Genomic DNA, 23,654 nt, shown 5'->3' with positions numbered 1-23,654 from the left:
TAAGTGATGTCTTCAAGGTTAAACAACTGGTCCCATCTCCCGTCCTCATTGACTTATTCTATTATTCTTCGTAGGAAGGCAAAGAGCTGGGAGAGACTGGTCCTGGAGAGGTGCTATTTTAAAATTCAGCCCTATAATCAAGCTTCACAATGCAAATCCCTCAATGGCTCGGCTCGGTTTGTTTCATCGGCATAGGATATGAAATGTGACATGTAATTTGACTAGCGAGACCAGGGGGCGAAGGCTTAGTTTACATGCGCAGGAAGTGGACCTCGTGAGAGAGGCATATAGTCATCCCCTCTTGGTGGCCCTGCGCGGCACACTCTTGGCTTTGCATGTGCATGGAAACCACACACGAGACACACAGATCAGAAATCTCCCTAAAGGACAGAAACAACCAGTCAGGAAGCATTAAACTCAGATGCTTTGCACTCTAACTGGAATATAGAAAATTTCAAGACTCCTCGCTGCTCTGTCTTACAGATTAGGAAAAGAGAAAATGACAAACAGAAACTAGTTTAGCAAGCGAGACTGAAGAACAGATAGAATTGATGTGGGGCAGGAAAAACAATCCAGCATTTTGACAGTGATGGAAAACTATATGTGCCTGCCAGACATCCACAAAGTTTACTCAGCTTGTTTTTTTCCCCTCAATCATCCAAATAAGAACAGGAACCAGAGAGGTTTTCAGCTGCCAGGTATTTCCCCCGCTGTGTACAATTGGATTCAAAACAAGTCAGTCGAGAGCGGCGGCTCTATACCTGAAATTTCACCACAAATCTTTACCCAGGCTAGCCCAGCTCGGCTGTAGTCAAGTCGAATCATTTAGAGGCATCTTCTTAAACTATTCCTTTAATCTCTTTGATATGGATGAGAGTTTCCTCCGTGTGTCCTATTTTCTTAAAGGCATCTGTCATGGAGTCCTAAAGTGAACTGTTTCCTGTGATTCAGCAAAGCTAATCTTCCCTGTTTGTTGTGAAGGCACAGCCCCTGACCACTTCTGACAGCAAACATTTGAGTGTTTGCTGTTGTGGTCCGACATGTTGAACTCTGTCTCCCTGCTTTTTCGCAGGCGTCCCGGGCACCCTGCCTCCTCTAACTCGTCTCGCTCCCAGCACGGAGATGCTGATTAGAGTATGTCAGGACATATTGGCACGTCTTCAGTGGACGCCCGCCGGTCCACATGCAGTCGTGGCGCAATCCACACCCCTCTTCATCTGCGATCCCCACGTTCCTCCTCGCTTCATGCTCCATTCTCTTCTCTTCTCTTCCTCCATATTCATCTGCGAAGAAGAGCACGCTTTAGGCCCGCAGTGCTGATTGGGAGGATTAGTGGTGTGTGAGGGACTTTGTCACCAGCTTTCTTGGAAATCCAATTACAGAATATCATAAGCCTTACATGTTTCATACTCTGCTGAATCCTCCTTAAAAATGCACACAGACACACACTAAGGGTCAGTGTCCAACGGCTGTCCTTGCCTTGTGCTGTAGTGACATCTTCCTGAAGGTGAGAGCAGTGATCATCTTTGAAAGGATAAGACAAGTCCTGTAGCACTCCTCTCGCCTCTGCATTGCAGCAAATGGTGGACTGCAAGATCCTGTCGGAGAAGGGATTGTTATTTGTTCAACGTGATGGGCCGGGGATCTCGGAGCACAGCTCTCGAGGTGAAGCGAGGGCCAAGGGTTTAGGTCTGTTATCTGCTCGCATAGATAGTCCTTAATTGCATATGTCAAGGAAATGACATGCAGTGGACGAGGGCGAAGTGAGATTTCTGCATGTATTGGTTGAGTCCTATCATACTGAGTTATTCAGCAAACCCTCCAAGATAGTGCTGTTCTCTGGACTTTTGTAATGGCCGACATATTGAACATTTTAACAACGCTGAACAAAGCTACACAGTAGCATGTACTGCAGGTGTGTTCGACCTGCAGAGTACTTTCAGCCTTGTGTGTTGCTCTGTATTCAAACAAGAGCATGATGGTTAAGACCTTGAAGGTGAACATATCTGTCAGGAGGAGATGGAGCTGAGAGTCATTGACTCCCTTGGGGATTGCTCACCAGCCACTCTCACAAATACAGGACTATATCATCAAGATGGCAGGTGGAGAGGAGAAGGAGCTGCTGGTTGAAGGGCTGCAGAGAAAAACTAGAGGAAAGAGAATAGTTGATGAACTCCGATGATGGGAAGTAGGTGCTTGTGGGCCACAGTGACCTCAGTGACTCTGGTATCTGGATGAGTTTCTCATCTTCAGGGCACCATATACACAGTAATATGCAGCAGTCAAACCATCGATGTGTCAGGAATTATTAATGATGAGACAAAGGTTTTGAAGGCAGGCCAGGGATAATCCTGTGAATGTTTAACTATGTATATAAAAGATGTGCCCTCAAAAGAAAAAAAAATCTGCTTGCCTGATTTGTTACATCAGGATTCAAGCCTTATTTGCAGCCCAAGAAAATGTTGGCATTTTATATTTCTGCAAACCACGGAAACATTACATTTCTACCTTCCTTATGAAATTAACATTTCTAGAGTGGCGTAGTTCAGAAGTATGTGAACTGATTTTGTCATTGTGAGGGGACAGAGGATGGAGTGACATCTAGGCAAGATGGCTGTCCAGCTGCAGACTGCTACAGCTCACTGCTTGAGATCAAAACACAACAAAAGCAGGTGTTTTTTATTTATCACAACATGGGTTGTATTTACAGCAGCCATTGTGCCACCCAAAGCAGGCTTTTGTAGCAAGACATCAGCAGCATTTCCAGCAGTGATTGTGCCAAGGAAAGCAGATGTTCCACAGCAAGATATTTGCAACATTTACAGCAGCAATTTTGTGACCAGAAGCGTGTGTTTTTTAGCGAGACATTGGCTTCTTTTTCAGCAGTGATGTGCCACAAAAATGGGCTTTTATTAGCAAGACGTTCACAGCATTTCCAGCAGCAACTGTGACATTAAAAGTGTTTTTTTTTTTTTTGGTTTGTTTTTTTTTTGTTTTTTTGATAAGACATTGGTTTTTCCAATGGCAGTTGTGCAATCAAAATAGGATCATTTTTAGCCAGCCGTCAGTGGCATTTCCAGCCATGATTGTGCCCTCCAAGCAGGCTGTTTTAACAAGACATTGGTGGCATTTCTGGCAGAAGCAGCATTTCCAGCAGCAATTGTGTCACAGAAAGCAGATGTGTTCTAGCAGGACACTGGCTTAATTTCCAGCAGTGAATGCGCCAAGAAAAGTGACCTTTTTTTTAGCAGGATTCGCAGCATTTCCAGCTGCAACTGTATCACTTAAAGCATTTTTCTTTTTCTTTTTTTCTTTTTTTTTAAGCAAAACATCAGTGGCATTTTCAGTGGCAGTTGTGCCCACAGAAGTGGGTGTTTTTTAAGACAGACATCAGTGGCATTTCCAGCCATGATTGTGGCACCCAACACTGGGTATTTTAAGCCAAAACATTGTCTTTTCCTAACTGTTTTTTGTGCCTAAAACCAACCACTCATTTACCACAGCATTATTGAAATGTAAAGAAACATTATCTTTCAACATATCCACTACATAATAATGTGCAAATGTTACATATCTGTGGTTTGCTGAGAAGTATAATGCCAACATTTACTCTGGCAAGTTGGTCATTATATGATCGCTGTTGGAAGGACAGGTATTATTAAAGTATAAATACACTTTTGTCATCATTAACATTGAATATTGTTGTATTAAAGTTTTACAACACTAGTAGAATAGATAGTAGATATCTTCATTAGTCCTTCATTTCAAGGATCATTTCTCCACAATCTCTCACCTGCCATGGAGTCCTAGTTTTATTAATATTTCTACTTTAACCATCTTATTAAAAATGACTTGGATTTATTATGTAAACCATGATTGCTGGCCAACCATTGTAATTCAGTCACGTCTAAAAATTGTTCAGAAACATTCTGTTTAATTGGAATATTGGGTCAATTTAAAAAGCAGACAATTCTAGTTTGCATAAGTAATCCTCCCTCGGCTTGCTTTGGCAAAGATTTGACAAACAGAAGATCACACAGTTCAGATGCGATTCTAATTCTATCTCACTAACAGAGTGGAGGGCCACTCACGTCTTATTAGGACTGACTGGGGTTGGAGGTTGTATATGAGCCTTGCAGGCACAGCTTGATATAGGATAAGTGGTTTTTCCTATGGATGCCTTTTAGGCCCAATTCTTGAAGCTTCAAAGAGAATGTAAATCATGCTCACCAGAGTTTGAATTTTATGCTTTCACAGAGATTTCCATAATGTCCTTCTCGGTCGGATGCACCACTCTGCATCAAGCTCAGAAAAAAAAAACAAATTTTAATTTTATACTTCACACAAATTTCCATTAATTCCCTCTCAAAGGATATTTGACTAGCCACCTAGTAACTATACAGCTCTGTGAACATGTTTTCCCATTTGAATATGCTGTGATCAATTTTACACAAAGTATATTCTAAATATTATTGGGTTTGATCAAAACTTATCACTGTGCTGTGCTCATAAATGCCTATCTAATGCAGTTTTGTTATACATAATATTTCCATTTCCATTTTATTCCATTTGCTAGTTTGTTCTCAGAAATGTCTCCTGTCATATTTTAAAGTTCTCTACTCTGTAGTTGGCCTCGAGTGTTATACTAAAAATTAGTATTTAGTAAGGCTCGGAAATTAGTATAACAGAGCAGCAGGGGTGTCAAAAATCAATGTTAAAACATTTCTATATATTTCTAGAAAAATAAACATAATTTTTACACATTATATTTGTAACTGTGAGCAAGCAACTTGACAAAAATCTCACACATGCGACTGCCATGTTGGAATAAGATCATGTTTCTCCTAATAGTTGACCTGTCGTCCGTGTATCCAGGCAGTGGAGGAACAGAACATTTATATGCATCTTCTCCTTTGTGTGGAGCCGGAGTCACAGGCAGCCATTCAGCCCCCTCTTTGGTAGAGACACACTAATTTGAGCCATTAAAGTTACTGGGCAGTAACCTTTTTTGTGACTTTTACTAATGTATCTTGCAGAGAAGGAAATGTCACACTGCAGCTGTAGACACAAGATAGACACAACAAAACGTACACATCCATTATCTGTTATTAAATCAGTGTGCGCTCTTTTGCAGCTGTAAATGGCTGCAATTTAATCTAGGAATCTTTATACAAATGTACACGTGTCTTAAGGTGAGTTTATTCAGTCACCTACACATTTAAAGTTTATAATAAAAGATAGAGTATATAATAGGAGGAGAATTAATTACAGGAGCAGAGAAGGTTAGAGAGCTGTCCTCAGTATGAGATGCAAATCTCTTAGTGGGTGAGCTCCAGGCTAACCATCCCAGGTGTCAGAGTCCCCAGGCCAGGCCAGGGGGCACACCCCTATCATCCATCATACACTCAGACAAACACACAAGCATGTGCATAAAGAGACACATACACGCATCTGAACTCACCAGTGGGTTGCTTGTATGTTGTGTTTTTTAAGCCCAAACAGCAGATGAGGCACTTTTTTGGGGGATTCCCAAACGGCGAGGTGAGAACAGAGCAGGAGGGAAATTTGGAGGTCGCTTAAACTGAGCTGCTCAGTGAATTTAAGATGCGATCACCTGAATAACAGTCACTTTAATTGGGTTAAATGCTGATTTCATGGTTTCAAAGTAGGAGCTTTCTTGTAAACAAACAAAAATTCAGCATAAAGTCAGTGCCACTCACCAAAAAGTAAATGTGTAGCCTTAAACAGTTCAAGGCATTTCATACCTTAGAAAACAAACCAGATCTTTTTGAACATTTTGTTTACATCCTTAATAACATGTGCTAGCTAGCAGTCTTCATCTTTTGTGCATTTGACTTAAGCATTCCTGTGTATCTCGGCCCACTATTGCCACTGGTTATCAGTGTGAATCCATGAGCAGGACTGTGCACCCAAGTGTGTGTAATATTGTTTGTCAAAGCTTTTATGATAAATCGGAAAATAATATCGCTGCTTAATATTTCAGAATTTAAAACCTATCTTGAAACACACTGGATGATAGAAATATTAACATCCAAAAGAAAACTACAGACCTTGAAATTCCTGAATGGAACAGCTAAGTCTTGAGGAAGGATGGGAATAGATAGAGGGGGGGAAAATGGGGTTGTCGGATAGACAGACTGGGTCTGTGCAGGGCCTGTTTTGCCCCCTCATCCTGGCGCTGGCCCTGTGGATCAGATTCAGCCTAATTGGGACCACATTATTATGCTGATGAAGAATTATGTATCATATGTTTATGTTAATATTTCCTTTCATTACTGTTACAATTAATTTTGCCCACTCACCCACCTCTGTACGTACTCCTATGTAATGCACATTTGTGTGTATGCGTATGCTTACGAGTGTGTGTGTCAGCATGTGTTTGCCTGTTTTATGTATTATATCATTTGTAGAGATGTGTGTGGGTGTGTGTATGTATTATATATGTGTATATGTTATGGTCTGTTTGAGGGAATCAGTTAACATGCTAATGATAAGTCTAAGGTTCTGTTTATACGACAACGATTTCCACAGATATACTTAAGTTGCTTTTTGTCACGTGCCTGAAAAAGCAAAGTTTTGAAAATGGGTTGCAGAGTGCATTGCAAGGAAACAGCACCGTCTCAGTTGTCATGTAAACTTGCAATATGCAGTCTCTGAAAATAGAGACTATTCTCACATGTGCATTATTGTTCCAGTCACTAGGCATGCGTGAGAAAGTCGACCATCACAACAACAATGGTAGACTCCTGAGCTCTGCTTGTGCTGCTCACCCTGTTGAATTTATCAACACTTCTCCAGCAAAGTGTAGATTTACTGTAGCAACACAAACGTTTCTGCGGTTCCCGTTTTGTTTGTCTATACATCACCGCTCTGCCCGTGTTGTTTCATTACAGAATCACACCGCCAACTACTGGCCTGGCATGTATACTACAGCATGACGATTGTTATCAAAACGTTGTCACCTGAACACGGAACATTTTTCAAAACAAAAATGAGAAATGATTCTGTTTTCAGTGGCTTGTTTTTGTGTAAACATGGCCTAAATTGGTGGCCAGATTGAGGCTTAGCCGTGACTGCGTGATCCCAAGATATGTATAAGTGTACCGTGCTGTGTGTTGCTATATGTTGTGTGTGTTGTTTGTCTTAATAATAAAAAAAAGTGCTAATTTTATTTTAATTTTTTAAGTGTACCGACAATGAAAAATATATTGTGTCATGACAGAAATGGCTGGGTGATAATCCAGTGATAAGGGGTGCGCCTGTGGCTTAGAGGTTAAGAAGCCGACCATGAACCGCAACTTCAGCTGGTGACCTTTTGTTGCTCTCTTCCTTACCTCTTTCTCGTCATACTACCAGTGTCTAATACAGACATAAAATGCCCCCCAAAGTACAGCAATATTAATTAGAATATTTTTTAAATATCGATATATCATATGACAAAAGTAGGAGCAAAGTCACATACAAAATAATCAAACTTCAATGAATGTTCTGCTGTTACACATTACATCTGATCAACATATTGTCTACTGAACACTGATTAAGAATAATATTAAAATATACACCCGCTCTAATGTCAAACACTGGATACAGTTTCTGTACTCCATTTTCGTTTGCTCTCCTTCCAAAGTGTGTGTGCATGTGTGTTAGTGTGTGAGTGTGTGTATCTGTGTCGTTTAACCCAGCAGGTAATTTGAAGTGTAAATAGATGCTGGATGTTGATGGAGCAGGACTAGTAACAGCTTCTTTTTAACATTTCACGGCACCATTGCAGTTGAGTCGTTCTTGAATCTAGGTCTGCCATTTGAGTTAACAGTTTGAAGCGCTTCACATCTCTATATGACAAGAGCTGATGCAATCCCCCAGGGCACTTACGAGCTATCTCCCAGTGACAGCATCCCTTCTTCAGAGCAGGACAGGCTGGTCCTGATGTAGGCTGGTGAAAACTGGGGAAGGGGAGGGAGGAAGCGAGGGAGGGAGGGATGGAGGATGGGTGGAAAGAGGAGCTACGAGGACCAGGGGCACGAGGAGACGGAGGCACGGGCAGGAAATGGAGGACATGTGGCCGAGGAGAAAACAACAGAGCCAAAAAGAGAAAGTAGAGAATGTGGGTTTTGTGAAAAAGACGAGGAAAACAGCTAAAGAGATACAATCATCGTTGACATTTACTGTTCCCGGCCCCCTTCCCAAGGCTGTGCAAAGCTCTGGCTCATGGGCCGTGAAAGAGCATGGGAGTCCAAATACTTTGAGTGCATGAAAGGTTTTTTTTTTTTTTTTTTTTTTTATGAATTAGCTCAGCGTGCCTGCAGGATACCACATATCCCTCTGAACTAGCATTCCAGGCCAGCCATCTCAAGTGATGCATCAGAAATGTAACATCCCCGTAGCACTGCCGAGTGTCCTGATTATAGAAGGGAATGAGGGCGGCACACTGTGTGTGTTTGACCAGTGAACTGGAGATGGGATGCATGGTTCCCTGCAGCAGGAATGGAGAGGAGGAGGAGGTAGTGGAGGAGGAGGAGGAGGAGAGGAGGCACGGTTAGCTGCAGAGGAAGAAAAAAAAAAGGGAAAATGAGATTGGAGGAGAAGGGAAAGAGAGGGAGCAGATGAGAAAAAATTATCTTTGTGTTGTTTATGACTTCATGCAAGCTCCTCTAATGACTCTGTGCACATGCACATGGTTGTCTGAGGACTTGTGAGTAAATTAGCATTATTGAAATTCAAGGTGACACTCGCAGAATCATTGAATTATGTTAACTGATGTGTTATTTCTTCAGAGGTAGGGACAGGATCGGCCGTATTATTTCCACCTACAGGATTTATTTCATTTTATTTAATTACGGAGAGGGATGAGGCCGGGGCATTTCTCCACAGCAGCTCTCTATCCTGACTGTACCGTACACTTTCTTTTTTTTTTTTTTCTGCCAAAGTCCAACACCAGTCTCTGCTCCGCTGATGGAGCGTAGCGATATTATGGGGGAAACAATGTGAGAGGGGAAAGAGAGAGGCACTCAGGTGGAGAGAGATACTGCCACGCTTGAAGAGGATGTATGCTATGGGGGTTGACCAGATGGCTGAGGCAGAAGACAGGCAACAAAAGGAGAGGTCAAATAGAGTGGTGAGGATAGAGGAGTGAGGAGTGGAGAGAGACAGTGAGGCGTTGAAGGAGTGGGGAAGGGGATGAGTACTGCATGGAGAGACATCTCTGGGAGAGTGAGTGAAGTGTAGGAATACATACATATACAGAGTATGGCTCTTTTGGGCTGCAAGACAGTGATCCATAACTTTCTATATAGTCTGTGGGAGTTTTCAAAAACAGTTTAAATCCTGCCATTGGCTCTTGTGAATTGCAAATAATCAGAAACTCAATACATAAAGTTTTTTTTGTGTGTTTTAACTGTAAGCATTTTGTCTTTAATTTAAGTTATTAAGCTGAAATCTCCCCACGATTGACTTTTCTTTTCATTGCAAAGAAACTTTAAATTCCTCTTGGTCAATATGTTTCTACTGATTGCTTTTTTTTCCCTTTGCTTTTTCTCCTATTAATAAACTTCCGAGTGTATGGTCTGCTCATTTGTTCTGCTGTCTTGTTATTCACCCTTGACTGAAAGAATTAGAGTTTATTAAAAATTTAAAAGGCTCGGAAATTTACATGCGCCGCAAATTAGTGAGGTAGCAAATTGCTGCGGCTTGTAACAAAAAAAACGTAAGATTAATTAGAAAGTTACAATGCGATGCAAAAACAAATATGTGATTTAAAAAAGGAGGAGTTTCAAAAGCCACTCGCTCATTCCTCACAGGTGATCCCAGCTGTTGGTGATAAGAGCCCCCGAAACACTTCTTTTGTTTTTCCTCCAGCAGCAGCGGGTGAAAACTGCAAATTGTTTTCCACTATTTTCTTACAGCAGTTTGTAAAAATGATGGTTGTAGCTTGCCAAAGGAAGGGTCATTTTCACTGATGTGGAGACACATTTGTTTAATCAATCATGATCAAGAGCACGGCGAGCTCCACCCTCTGGTATATAAACACCTTATGACCTCCTTGACACAGATATGTGATTAAGAGTGAGAAAACATGGTTGTTGCACAGCGCGGCTTATGGCCCTTCATTGAAAGCAAATTACCATTGATTGTATGTTACTGTGGTCTACTTATGGCAATGCATCAAGGCAGTAGTTATAATATAAAGTGGGGGGAACACAACCCACACCCAATGTATACTATGATGAAACATGTCAGTGATTGCGCTGAGTGGAAACAAGTGCTTCTGGTGAAAACAGGCCAATTTGCAAGTGCTAATCAGTCAGCCACCACTTATCTTAGCTTTCATAGCTAAGTTACCTGCAGTTAATTAGACACACATTCACACACAGATTAACAATAGTGCATGGGCATATTCAACTAACATCATATTTGTCAGAAAGCTCATGTAATGTCCGTGTAAAGTGTCAGTCATTTATGTGGCGCTGCATGTGGAAGTTATCGTAGCTTGCATTCATATTTGTATACTGTATGGCTGTACTTACTGATGTTAAATGATATAATATTATGGTAAATTCATTTTCAAATGTGCAGATTTGCCCTCCCCCCAATGTTGAGTCCATGGCTACAGCCACGCAATGCATGCATGTGGCTGTGAATTTGTGCCACAAATGCTTGCGAGAGCAGAGTGGCGAGTGGAATTTATTGTGAAGAAAGGAGTGTGCAGTCGTTGTGGCAGGATGCCTTGTGTCTAAGGGGCAGAGGTGCAGGATGCTGGCAGATCTGGTGCAGTGAGAATTCCCCCCCCACCCCCACCCCCCACCCCCACCAAAACAGAACAAGTCATTCTTTGTCTAGAACATCCTAACCCTCATTGCTACGAGAAAACGTACCTGGATCTGAGGTCACTGTAGATGGCATAGCTCCCACTACAATAAGGTGGCAATCCTGAAAAGGGTGCAGCGCAAAGACGGTATATGTAACGGAAAGGGGGGCAAGAGGGAGGTTATAGGGAGCGAGATGAGGGTGTGTGGACATATCTGTTATTGAGGCTCAGTCTTGCTCAAAGCTCAAGCTAATAAGCAGAGGACAGCTGAGCAGAAAGAAAGAGGCTGCCAGATCTGGTCCCTATAGGATAGGTTCTGTGTCAGTACTGGCCCAAATTAAGAGGGAGTGCAGAGAAAACTGGGCCTCGACAAGGGCTGCAGCTCCTACTGGCTCCCATTCAGTGAGGGGAGATTGCACCACTCACCCTGCAGCACTTCCCCACAATACTGCTGTCCATCTGTTGATTCACTTATCAGAAAGCAGTGTTGTGTGTGTGTGTGTGTGTGTGTGTGTGTGTGTGTGTGTGTGCGCGCGCGCGTGCATGTTTATGTCTGCATCCGTGTGTGTGTGTGTGTTTGTGTGTGTGTGTGTGTGTTGCTGAGAATGGATGCTTATACCTTGGGAGAGGTGTCTGTACCAGGACAGATAGGGAGGGAATAGAATTAAAAAGGATGAGGCAAATCCCACCAGTGACTAGATCTCTCATTCGCACAGCAATTGTGCTTAAGAGCCAAATACGTGAGCACTGTCATGTTGTCCTCTTGAGTGTCTGAATGGTTTGCACATACTGTAGCAGCGATCTACACAAAGACGGACGAATTCCCACGGGCGGAAGCAGAAAAAAAAACCCATAGTTATTCAGTTTGCGTACGTGTGTGCGATTGTATCTTGCACTCGATTAGCATGAAGGCACCGAATACAAACTGCCATGTTGGTGATAAATCATTTCCAGTTCGGCATCAGTAACCTCGGGGAATGCTAAAACTCCTTATTTAGAGCCTAAATCTGATGCATCCCGCTATATGACGTGAATGAATACCCCGTCAGCCAATCCAAAAACAAATATTTAACATAGCCATTGCATAAGATCAGATAATGCCTTCCCTCCTGTCATCCAACCATTGTACTGGAATATTCAAAGTGTTTACGGATGTTAAGAATGCTTGATTACCCAGCGGGAGCACTTGAGAGTCAATCAGAATAAGTGAGCAGCCATTCATGATAGGGTGGGAAAGCAAAACACACCTGTAGCTCTGAATGTTAGTTTACACATTAATGGCTTCTGACTGATTGGAAGTCGCTCCTGCCTGACAATTTACGCTGTCCCGCTAGAGTGCGTGATGAATACACAAACAAATGATTTTTTTTTTTTTTTTTTTTGCCTCTCAAGAAATGTCATCAGATGCACGCGCTGATAGAAAATAAAATGCTTGTATTACTGAGGTGTTCATTCCCCGAAGTGGTTGTTACAGATTTGTTCAAGTGAAAAACATTCAAATTATGGCGTACCTGTTTATTTTCCTCTACCTTCGCCTCAGATGGTGATTTCACTGAATATAAAGACTAGTCGTCACGCAGCTTGTCAATGGCTTGTTTTCCCCTCAAAAGTGGGGTCAATCTTGTATTAATACTTTGTAACCATGCAAAGACACCAAGTATGTAACATCATGCCATCAACACAGACGGTTTGAGTTTAAGGTCGTTGAAACTAAGCTGCATTCGCTTTTCACTCGCGCCAGACAGTGTTGTCTTTTTCAGCTCGTTCGTGGGAGGCAACAGAAGCGGTGACAGGCAGCAGTGGCGCTCACAGCTGCTGTGAATGCTGCAGTGAGTGGTTCACTGTGGATGGGGGAACAGAGCGATAACTGGTGGGAGCTCCTGGTGGGAGCTGGAGACCTTCAGTGAATGGTGTGACGTTTCTATTCTTTGGCTGCCACTTTTCTACCAAAACAAACACACTGTGCCGCTTGCATTTACAGCTGCGGGGATTTTTACAGACATTCTGTCACACACTGCAGTCCACTATTATCAGACCCACTCGCTTCCTGCCGCAGTGCGTGCTGTCTTTTTGTTTTCTAATTCAGATACACAAAACTGGATTTCATGTTATGATCACTAGGGATGAGTATCAATTAGGGCTGCAACAAAAAAAACTTTTCATTATTGATTACTCCACTGATTATTTTCTTAATTAAATTGGAACTGCAGTGATTAAGTATTGCAGTTCCACAAAGCAGAGAGACTCAACAAAGACAGATTTTTTATAAAGGATGTTTAAAGTTGAAGCATTAAACGCTGAGATATCCTGACTCTTACTCCTTAGTGTGGGTCAAACTCTAAAAACACTGCATCCTACACTTCCCATAATGCAACTTGATTGTGTCTGTCAATACAACCTTCCTGCCCAGTAAATATTGACACCTTTCAAAGTCCACACCTCTGATTTATAACACAGGATTCCTCTTATAATTTCATGTCCTCCAAACCCAAGTTGAGGTAACCTTGATGACATCATTTAAGTTGTTTTATCACTTTGGGGCAGGCTAAGTTGTGCCCACAATGACTTTGGGTGCATTTACATGGACCATAGTATCCTCCTGAGACCCTGTGTCCTCATATTAGGACATCACATCTTGGGTTTACTTGACCTTATACTTCATTCTACTTAACTTAGACCTGTTGTCCTTGTTCATGGATGCTTTTTTGTGTCATCTGGTGGTAGTAAGAGCACAATATGCTATGTAAAAAAAACAAGATGGCAGCCATCTCTGCCAAGTCAGTCTGTAGTTAATCCCGACACAAAAGTGGACAAGGTCCAAAACCTGATCACATTTTATGGTTGAAACTTGTTTATATATGATTAATAATGTTTGTAGTTTGTTGTAGATATGGCAACAGATTTGACCAATTTTAGCAGCATAACAAGCTAAGAAGGAAAGAAGTCATTTTTTGAAGACACTGGGATTTTATTATCATCTCATTTGAGGACATTGAGACTGTATTGTTGTCTCGTTTGTGGACAATGGGACTTAATTATTATTGACAATGATAGCAAATAGCTAGGAGAAATGAAAAATGTTAACAAAGCAAAAGTTCAGGTCTCAGGAGGATATTCCACTAATAACCATACTATCACAATCAGAATAAAAATGCATTACGTAACCACCTTATTCTGATAGAGTCCGATCAGGCCTGATTGGAAGGAGTTTTCAATCATGTTGGGAGGGGTGGTTTTGACCTTTGATATTGCATTCAATAGAAAAATATTAGCACCTTATAACTATGCAAACACAGAGATGTTTTCTTTCTTCATATGTTTGCCCCATGTGGTTGTAACATGAGGGGACATAGCTGTGCAACATAAACGCCTCCCTACGCTGATTTTGACACAGAATCATTCATAAATTCCAAAAACATTTAGCGCTCTACTAGTGCTTCATTCTAATATGAGTGCCCTGATTACTAGATGAATTTTTTGACTCTGTAACAGTAGCCTTATATAACGTTGTAGCTACAGGGTTTAATGTGAAGTCGCTGGACATAACAAGTATCTATTCCTACCATGCAGTAGCATTAAAATGAGACGTTTAGGGGCACATCGGTGTATTATAACTTCTACCAACAGTCTGCATGTGAGGTGTTTAGGGGACATCTGTAATTTGTAGGGGCTGCCCCAGACTAAGACTATTCCTTGTCGGCCAATAGTCGTCATTTAGGGCCACTAGTTGTCTGCATGTTTATGATATTAATTTAATTATCAATGCTGAGCATGGCCACTTCCTGTGTCTGTCCTTTCAAATTAAATTCTCACATGGTCCAGTCATATAGGTTTTGATTTATTTTGACAAGGCCCAGCTCCTAAAAGAGTTTCACGTTCGTTTTTTTTGTTGTTGTTGTTGTTGTTTTTTTTTTTTGTTTGTTTGTTTTTTCCTGCAACTAAGCAACTAAGCAACCAAGCAACCAATGAAATCTTGTTGACTAATGACCTCTCTGGTCGACTTTTAGCGGGTAGCCCTAGTAATTTTAAGCTACAGAAAAAAACAACGGTTATACATAGGCCTATGTTACATGCGACTGAAGTATTTCCACAGGCTGAACCACTTCTTCTCTTTCTTTCTTCTTCTCTTTTGAATAAAGTTGGAAAAATAACTTCTTCTCCTGTTATATATCTGGCAGATTAGACGCTTCACAGTGGGCTGGACATCTTTGCACAAGTCAAAAAACCTATATTCAAATTAAATACTTTGGGGCATGTAAACACAAACCTTATCAGATCAGTTTATTTAGTGTCCGTGGAAACAGTTTAGTTGGAATTTCTAATCAGGATGATTTTAATCAGTTTAAAGAAATAATGGTCATGTAACAGCGGCTAATGACCACTGGATTTTTAAAAAAAAATTAAACCAGGAACTGTCTGATCAAAGAATAATGCAGGAGCCATGCTAAGTCTACTAATCAATTAGTAAACTGACAGCAAAATTATCAGCAATTATTTTGATGATATATTATTAGCTTTAGTCATTTTTCAAGTATAAATGTCTTGGTGACATAGAGCAAACCATCAGCATACATCACCTTGGGCTGTGGGTAATTATTACAGTCATTTTTCACTCTTTTCTTACACCTAATTAACAAAATAATGAATGTATAAATCTGAGAAATAATTGTCAGATTAATCAATAATGAAAATAATTGTTGAAAGAGAAAACAAGACTACGAATCTGACCAGACAGAATATCTCAGCAGCCTTATGCACTTATTCTTACTGTTCTTAGTGTATAGAGTTTTGTATTATTATTGTTATTATAACAGGATATGCAGTATTACAGATGCTTTGTTAAGTGCCTTGGGGGTCATTTAGAGTCACTTAAACCCTTAATCAGCTATTAGTGGTGGGTCAAACAACCCAATCGATGTGTTACTGCCTGAAGTGATGAGGCACACATTTGTGCATACTCATATTTTGCTGATTAATGCCTTAACACTTGTGTCCTCTTGCCCTCTGCTTTCCCTGCAGTTTGCTCCCAGTTCTCCCGCGGAGTCTACGCCATCTTCGGATTCTACGACAAGAAGTCCATGAACACCTTGACCTCGTTCTGCGGCGCCCTGCACACCTCCTTTGTCACACCCAGTTACCCCACTGATAACGAGGTGCAGTTTGTCATCCAGATGCGCCCAGCCCTCCGGGGTGCTGTCCTCAGCCTGCTCTCTCACTACAAGTGGCAGAAGTTTGTCTACCTCTACGACACTGACCGAGGTAGGTGACAGCATGGGCCTTGAGTCGGGACTGTAAGCTTGAGTTACAGTGTGGAACCGCAGGAAGCGTTACAGTGGCTCAGAATAGCAGCTGCACACCGGGGTTAGCAGAGGATAGATTTACCCTGTAATACTTTATGAAAGCCCTGTAAATGCTTGAACTGTTAACACGGCACTATTTTATACAGTAGTTTGCTGTTATGTAAATGTGAAATATATTCACTAGCAGCTCGTAACACTTGTAATAACACATTACACTTTAAGAAACGGCATATCTTATGAGCTATAACCTTTGGATTTTGGCTGGTTGGTGTCAGTTAATCTTCTTTTTAATCATGATGTTGATATTGGCTCGTCTTTCATCTGAAATGAGGTATGTCACAGCTGCTGCTAAAATGTTTTCTACAGAAAACAGAGTCTCTGCCTGCCTGTGGGGGCTGCTTATTGTGTTGCATCAATGAGGCTTTTTGTGTAGTTCCCAGATTGCGTTGCTTTGTTGACAATAGACAGTGGTTTAATGCAGCAACGTGCTGTGTGTATGACGACCTGTCAACGTGGCGAAGTGCTCATTTCTGGCTGTTCTAATGTCAAACGAGAAAATGAGCTCATTATCTCTCAATAGAATAATGATCCCCTCCTCCTACAGAAACTTCAATTTGTTGAAACAGCACCTGGGCTGGAGGGATGGATACTTTCAGGATATGACAGACAAAGACACAATATGTCTTCCTCTCTGTGACAGTGCCAGAAAGGGTGGCTGCAAACTCCTCCCGCACTGTACATAGCAGTTTGCATTGTTTATTTGCTCATTATAGAAAGGTCCAGATATGCTTGGAGCAACCAGTCTTCTCTGCAGCATGCTATCTGCTCTCTGTACGGTTCTCTTTCCTGGCCTGCTCACGCCCCCACCTCTCCGTGTCTTGCTTTGAGGTAGTATATAAAGTGTGCTTCTGCGCAGAGTCCTCTGTCTTTGGGTCTCCAGGCCTGTAGGGTCCAGAGCTGAGGGCCTTAATCCTCCACACAGCCTGCAGATAATATGTGGTTAATTAGGGTCACTCAGACTAGAACACTCATTGGATCTTCCCTGCGGATGCTAGCAACCCACACGTCCTTCAGCACAACCAATACTGCCCAGCTCCCGGTCCCCATCCCTCTGCATCTCCTCTTATGTCTGGCAAGTGAGACTGTCTGGGGCAGAGTTAGATACATGGCGGAGGTGGGGAAAAGAGGCTGAAATATAAAAACAGGAGAGGTGTTAGGTAGAGAAAGAGTGATGACAAATAGACATATACTTCAATGGGAGGAAAGAGGGACAGAGGGCAAAGGAGGGAGAGAAAGTGAGAAAGAGGAGGAAACAAAACACCTATTCAATCCAGCAATTAAGGCAACAGCAGGCGCGTGTGATTTACAGCCTGTTACCTGTGTACAGACAATTCCCTGTGTACTGTACATCCCCGTGCTGAGGCCCATGCCAAGCCACTTTTACCTCTCTCCTCACTGCCAGTGGTGTAAGACGATCCCTTATTAGTGGGAGGACATTGGCCCCAGGAGGGGATTAAAGTCGTTTATTGATGCACTCCATCCAGCACTTTGGGGGGCTTTGACACTTGGCTCATCAAGCAGACAGATGTGTCAGAGAGCCTCTACCTCCGCTTATCAGGTAGTGCAGCTCCCCAGGCAATATGGACACTGACTGCTGGCTAAACCAGGAGGAGTGACAAGGGAAAATAGTCTTCAAGGGTGTATGTTTTTTACCCTCTGGCTCTGAGGCAAGAGGAAAAATTGACAGTCAACTGCTTTCGTCTCTATCACTGTGGATTATTTATTTATTTTGGTGGTTCTCAAACTTTTTTGTCTGACGTAATCTGACAATCAGATGACCTCTAGCACCTCCTCACTGACCACACCCAGCACGTTCCAAATGTGATCATTAAACTGGAAAAACTTTACCACTTTAACTCTTTATCCCTTATCTTTAGCTGAGAAATTCATTTGTTTTTGTTACTTGTTACCTGAGTATTCCAACTATTCATCCAATATTTTGGTTAATAAATTCAACTTCCTGTCAGTTAAATTTTGCCAAGCATTTCTAGTGTTCATCTGTGACTTTAAGCCAGTTCCCGCGGGGTGTTGTGATGTTGCAATCACAACAATTACCACAGATTAAGCCAATGCCCATGAATTCTTAACAACTTTGCAAATTTGCCCAGTCATTGCAACTTTACCGCAATTTAAAACGGGTACAATTTCATCTTATCCCTTTTACATCCTGCTCAGCTATATAGTGAATAGGGGTGTAACGATACATCGATCCACATCGATACATTGATTAACGATCTGATTATATCGATGCAGAATGAAAACATCGATCATATCGTCATCTTAAAGATAGACATTTATTTTGAAATTCACATATCGCGTCTGTGTCACCATTTCTGGGCAAGTGCGCCTCCGCTCAAACAACAAACAGAGCTCAGAAATAAAATGGTCAAATCATATTCTAGTTGTTTTTGTGAGTTGATGTAAATGTTTGTCTTAGATGGGCATATGATATCGTGTCATAACGATCGCAGGCTCCTGAATTGAATCGAATCAAAATCGTATCGTGACAGACTTTGTGATATCAGCAAACATCGTATTGTCATCCAAACAAATCGATATAATATCGTATCGTGATGAAGCTGGTGATTTACACCCCTAATAGTGAAGTACATTTTGAGTCACAGTATCTTCAGGAAATATGTACTGAACTTAACTCAACCTGACTGAGCTATCTCTACCATTTGGTTTAGGTATGTTATGCTGTGTCATAGTATAGCTTTGTAATTTGCGTCCTTCTGGAAGCTAGTAACAAATAGTCACTCCAGACATGAAGGCTTTGTGTGGTGTGATTTTAAAAGGTGGGCATAGTTTATGACATGTCATGGTTTCAGAGGTAGTACTGAGCAGATTTATGTAACTTAAGTCTAATAAAGGTCATATTAATTATTTTAAAACACACTCTACCAAATGGCTCATTTGTCCTCTTGAGATAATGGTAATGAAGCTACGCTAATGTAATTAAAATTCACTGTTTGCTATGAAATCAAAAGCTTTCTAATCATTCAGTGTTGTCAAATAATACATTTAATGTTATCCTATGTATATATATGTATATATATATATATGTATATATATATATATATATATGTATATGCTGAAATACTTTAATGAGTATGATTTTTTTACTGTCCAAAGCCATGCTCAACCAAACAGTTGAATTGTCCTTTTAGGATTAAAGTAGTGATGCTAAGGTAATACATTCACAGTTCTTTATGAAATTAAAAAAGGATGACTATTCACGGGTGTTAATACCATATATTTAATGTTATTCCATTATATATTTGATGAAAAAATTCTATCAGTATGATTTTTCACCATGTCTGAGATGTTTTCAAAGTACTGTGATGGTAACTATCTAGAATAAATTTGTGGAAGTAATTACAACTTCACTGTTTGGTAGAGGCCTATATTAAAAAAAAAATTAAAAAAAACAACTATGGGGTTTCAGAAACTTTTTTTTTTTTTTTTTAAATTATTTTTGCCTCAAGGAAATAAAATACGCAAAGAAAAAAACAGTCTGTTGCTTATTTCTTAGTGTGGATATTAACGGGTTATTGTAGGGCTGCTTGCAGAGTATTGATTGGATCAGCCATTGCTTTCTTTCTCTTTGTTTATCACAAAACTGCTGCTGCAGGAGTGTGAGCTCCGTGACGAAGTCCCACACACAGTGGCAGGGCTGTTAGCATCGCTGTTAGCGAATGTTGCTCAATAGTTATTAACAGCTGCAACATCAGAGTCGAGGTGTCTCGGTGCTGTGTGAGATTGTTGGGCCTGTTAAATGGCTCGGTGTCAGATGTTAGCCACTGCGGCAGTGTTAACTTACCGGGCAGAGAAAGCTGGATGGGAGTGGTTTCCAGAGACAGTCACCATCACCAAACACTGAATGCTCATAATAATAATAGACTCTGAATCTGAAGCAATATCACAACATATTTTTTTTTTTTTTTTTTTTTGCAATTTTCATTTTCCCTTGCTATTTCATCGTAATAAATGCCTAAAAACATCACAACATACTTCGCAGTTTTATTAGAGAAGCTGCCATGAACTCATTTCAGACCGCAACAATCCCCAAAACAGCCTACAAAATCCTGTAGGGATCCTCTGTAGGACAATTTGTCCATGCTATTTTCAGTGTACTATTTCGACTTCTCTGAATATTTGCTAGCTAGTTTTTATGCTCTCAACACAGAACACAGTTATTGCTTGCTCATATTGGTGTATACTGTACAGTTAGCTAATTGTAGCTGGTAGGTTACTGGTTATTGTGACAATAAATTTAGTAAATCTACTTGTCAAATTAGTCGAGTTACTCCAGTGTAGTCATGGCTACAGAAATATACCCTCGGGTACCAGTACAGCTGGTTGGGTGTCACTGATATCTTGAAATCTGTGTTGCCTCTCAGAGACGCTGCTCTGGGCCATCTAATTGGGAATCAATAAAGATCATTGTCCTCCAATCCACTGTGTTATTGCTCTGCTGTGATTTTCTTGTGTTAGCATTGTCTGAAAAAGAGACCTGCCAGGTTGAGAAAAGCCATTAAACGATCTCTGACCTTAAATGTAAATATTCTTTACACGAGTGTAAAAAGCAAAGGCGTAGAACAATACATCCCCGTATGCAGCTGGTTTACATTTAGCTGTAGATAAACAGTGAATGAACAAATAACACACGGAGCACCTGTTGCGTTGTATTATTTTCTTGAGTGCCTTTTTGCCTTTTAATTTGTGTTTGATAAAAGCATTGATCATCCACAATACTGGAAGCAACTTTGCAATTATTCTCCAAACTCTCCTATTAGAGGGAGAAAACACAGTCCATTCACTAGCTGAGTTCCACCGAAAGGTTTTATTCAGTCAATAGAAAAGATTAATTACAACCACACTATTCATTTGGCTCTTATATTGGGCTGGCAGAAAAAAAATGCTTTTAGGCCTTAGTGCAGTGCTTTCAGTCAGAGAGTGATGGTCCATATGCTTCAGGCTCAGATGTATTGGAGGGAAATGAAGGTAAATTTGTACCTTAAATGCTAGTATGAGACAGCTGTATGAAAGCAGACGTTATGATGAAGGAACTGCACTGGAAGCAAATGGAGCTTCCGTAGGCAGTGTTATACCAGCTTAATGATTGGCTACTCTTCTTTTATCTGATGTAATATATTGACATGGTACCTTTGTGTGTGTGTGTGTGTGTGTGTGTGAGTGTGTGGGTAGAGAGAGATGAAAGGTCCAAACACATATCACCACTTGTTCTTTTGAATCACTCCCAAACATCACACATGGCTCACCGGTAAAAACTGACAACCCTCGCAACACTCCTTCAACCAGATCCTCTGTTTACCCCAATTTTTTTTTTACCTCTCTAAGAGTGAATATTGCTTTTTCTATACTTTCAGTTTGCATCAGCAGACGAATTTCCCCTTAAAAATCTCGAGCTGTATAGAGTGAAGGTAGAGGGACCTTGCCCTTTTCTGTTCTGGCGGTCAGGTATGGGCAGATAATTGCCGGGTCTATGCAGCAGAGACAGATGATTACAGGCTTTATTGTCTCTCCCAGGCACAATCAACCCTGATTCAGCAATCTCACCTCTACTTGATTTATGAGTCGCTCTTTCTCTCTTTCTCTCACACATCCCTATACCGCGTCCTTATGTGCTTTTAGCTTTCTCTTACAGTAGGTCTGTGTCCCTTCTTTCTGAGTGAGTCTTCCTTTAAGCTAGCTGTGACTATATTATTACAGCAGTCACAACCTTTCATTCCTTAAAATGGTCGAGAAAAGACGAATTACGAAACAAATCCCAAGTGTGCAGTGTGCAGTTTACAATGACAATAAAGGAAGATTCTTATTTTTCTTTTTAAACAATTCAGACAGAGGTCGGACAAACGTATACTACTCAGTTTAAAGCACTGATTTTGCCGAGAGAAATTACAGCTGTCTCTGGCTGATTTCATAAGCTGTAGCTAGCAGATTAAGCTAACGTTAGCTTCACGATTTGATTGAAAACATTGTCTGTAGCTGACTTCTTAATGTCTCCAGCCAATTTGTTTTGGTTAACCCTGTAAAAAGGGGTCAAAAATACACACATGATGGCTACGTATGTTCTAAAAGACTGACGCTAAAGCTAATATGTCCCATTGTAGAGCTAGTTAGCAGGAAAAATGTTTTTTTTTTTTTTTGTTCTTACAAAACCCTGTTTAGCAACTTAACTTACATATTTGTTTACGTTTTCAAACAGTATATTTTTATGTTTAAAGTTACAAAAATAAAAGAATAGCCTTATTGGATGAGGACCAAACAATGTGTCTGGCTAGCATAATGCAATCTGAGGTAAGATCCAAGTAAAGAATCATGAGTGTTACACTAAACTCTGACAGCATAGAGGACCACCTTTCACTTGGCAGGGAAACACGCATGTACAACTCTACAAGCTAATGCTGTGTCTCAAATTTAATACTTCCATTAGTACACTTACATGCACTATGTACTAACTTGCATAGTACGCACATTTTGATAGTATAGTGTTCTCTCAAATCAAACATGGCTGTTGCGTACTCAATGGAAGTGATGATAGCAAGATCTGGCAGCTTTGCTTCTTCTGCTTGGCAAATTTCAACTGGCCAGAGAAATTATTGCCAACACTTGACAAAAGATTGTCACTTGCCAAATATATGCTTGCTATATCTGCTTGTTTGCTCACTTGACTTCCCCTATAGCATGTTATGAATGTCCTTGGCTGATACTGGCTGGCTCTATCATCAGCTGATCTACGGAGTTAATATAGCTGCCGCATTTTTCAAATATTTACAACTTCTCAGGCATCTGGCCACAAATCTAATACTAGAATCTTATACAGTGAAGATGGAAATTTAATATGCATGAAAACCAAACATAACTAGGCTCACAGATCATATGGCTTACACAGCAACACATACAACAGTCAATGCCCGACGATGATCCTTTGTGGCACCAAACTATTACAGAGTTAACTCAATATGAAAACTGATGGCTTAAAGCTGACAGCAGTATGTAATGAAATATCCATATGTATATTTGTACAATGCTTCAGTGTTTGTCACGGTAGTTGGCCAACATTTCACAAGTAAGGTGAAAAGTGTCCGATGTTCCACACTCAACTTTTTGACTGTTATGAGTGTACCATCTGGGTGCTTGTCAGTGTAAACACACTTATGCACTCTGAATTGCAAGAATAAGTATAAGTGTTTCGGCTGACATTAGATCAATGCTTGGTACTGTAGATCGTTAGCTAGACATGCTAACGGTTGCATCTTAGCACGGATAAACCTTTCCATACGAGTTTGCTCTTGTGTTTTTGGTTTTGGAAAGGCTACTAAAGGACACCACTATCCCAACACTTTGAATACAGAGTATCACCCTAAATCTAAATTTGACAGGCCTGCTGTGCCTAGTCACAGCCGCAATGGCATGATTGTACAATTGCTCTGATGGAGGAG

The 23,654-nt window shown here is 40.8% G+C and overlaps 1 protein-coding gene across 3 annotated transcripts in view; it reads left to right on the top strand.

The window, feature by feature from the left end:
• gria3b (glutamate receptor, ionotropic, AMPA 3b) overlaps positions 1-23,654 on the top strand; it is a 110,289-nt gene that overhangs the window by 13,347 nt on the left and 73,288 nt on the right. For all 3 annotated transcript variants that reach the window (XM_033633357.2, XM_033633358.2, XM_078169266.1), the window contains exon 3: positions 15,845-16,084. In XM_033633357.2, coding sequence (XP_033489248.1) covers positions 15,845-16,084 — 240 coding nt within the window. The remainder of the gene's footprint in view (positions 1-15,844; positions 16,085-23,654) is intronic.

The sequence above is a fragment of the Epinephelus lanceolatus genome, chromosome 7, assembly GCF_041903045.1.
Source record: "Epinephelus lanceolatus isolate andai-2023 chromosome 7, ASM4190304v1, whole genome shotgun sequence".
NCBI lineage: Eukaryota > Metazoa > Chordata > Actinopteri > Perciformes > Serranidae > Epinephelus > Epinephelus lanceolatus.
The sequence above is the reverse complement of the archived record's forward strand: the minus strand, read 5'-3'. Positions and strand labels throughout refer to the sequence as shown.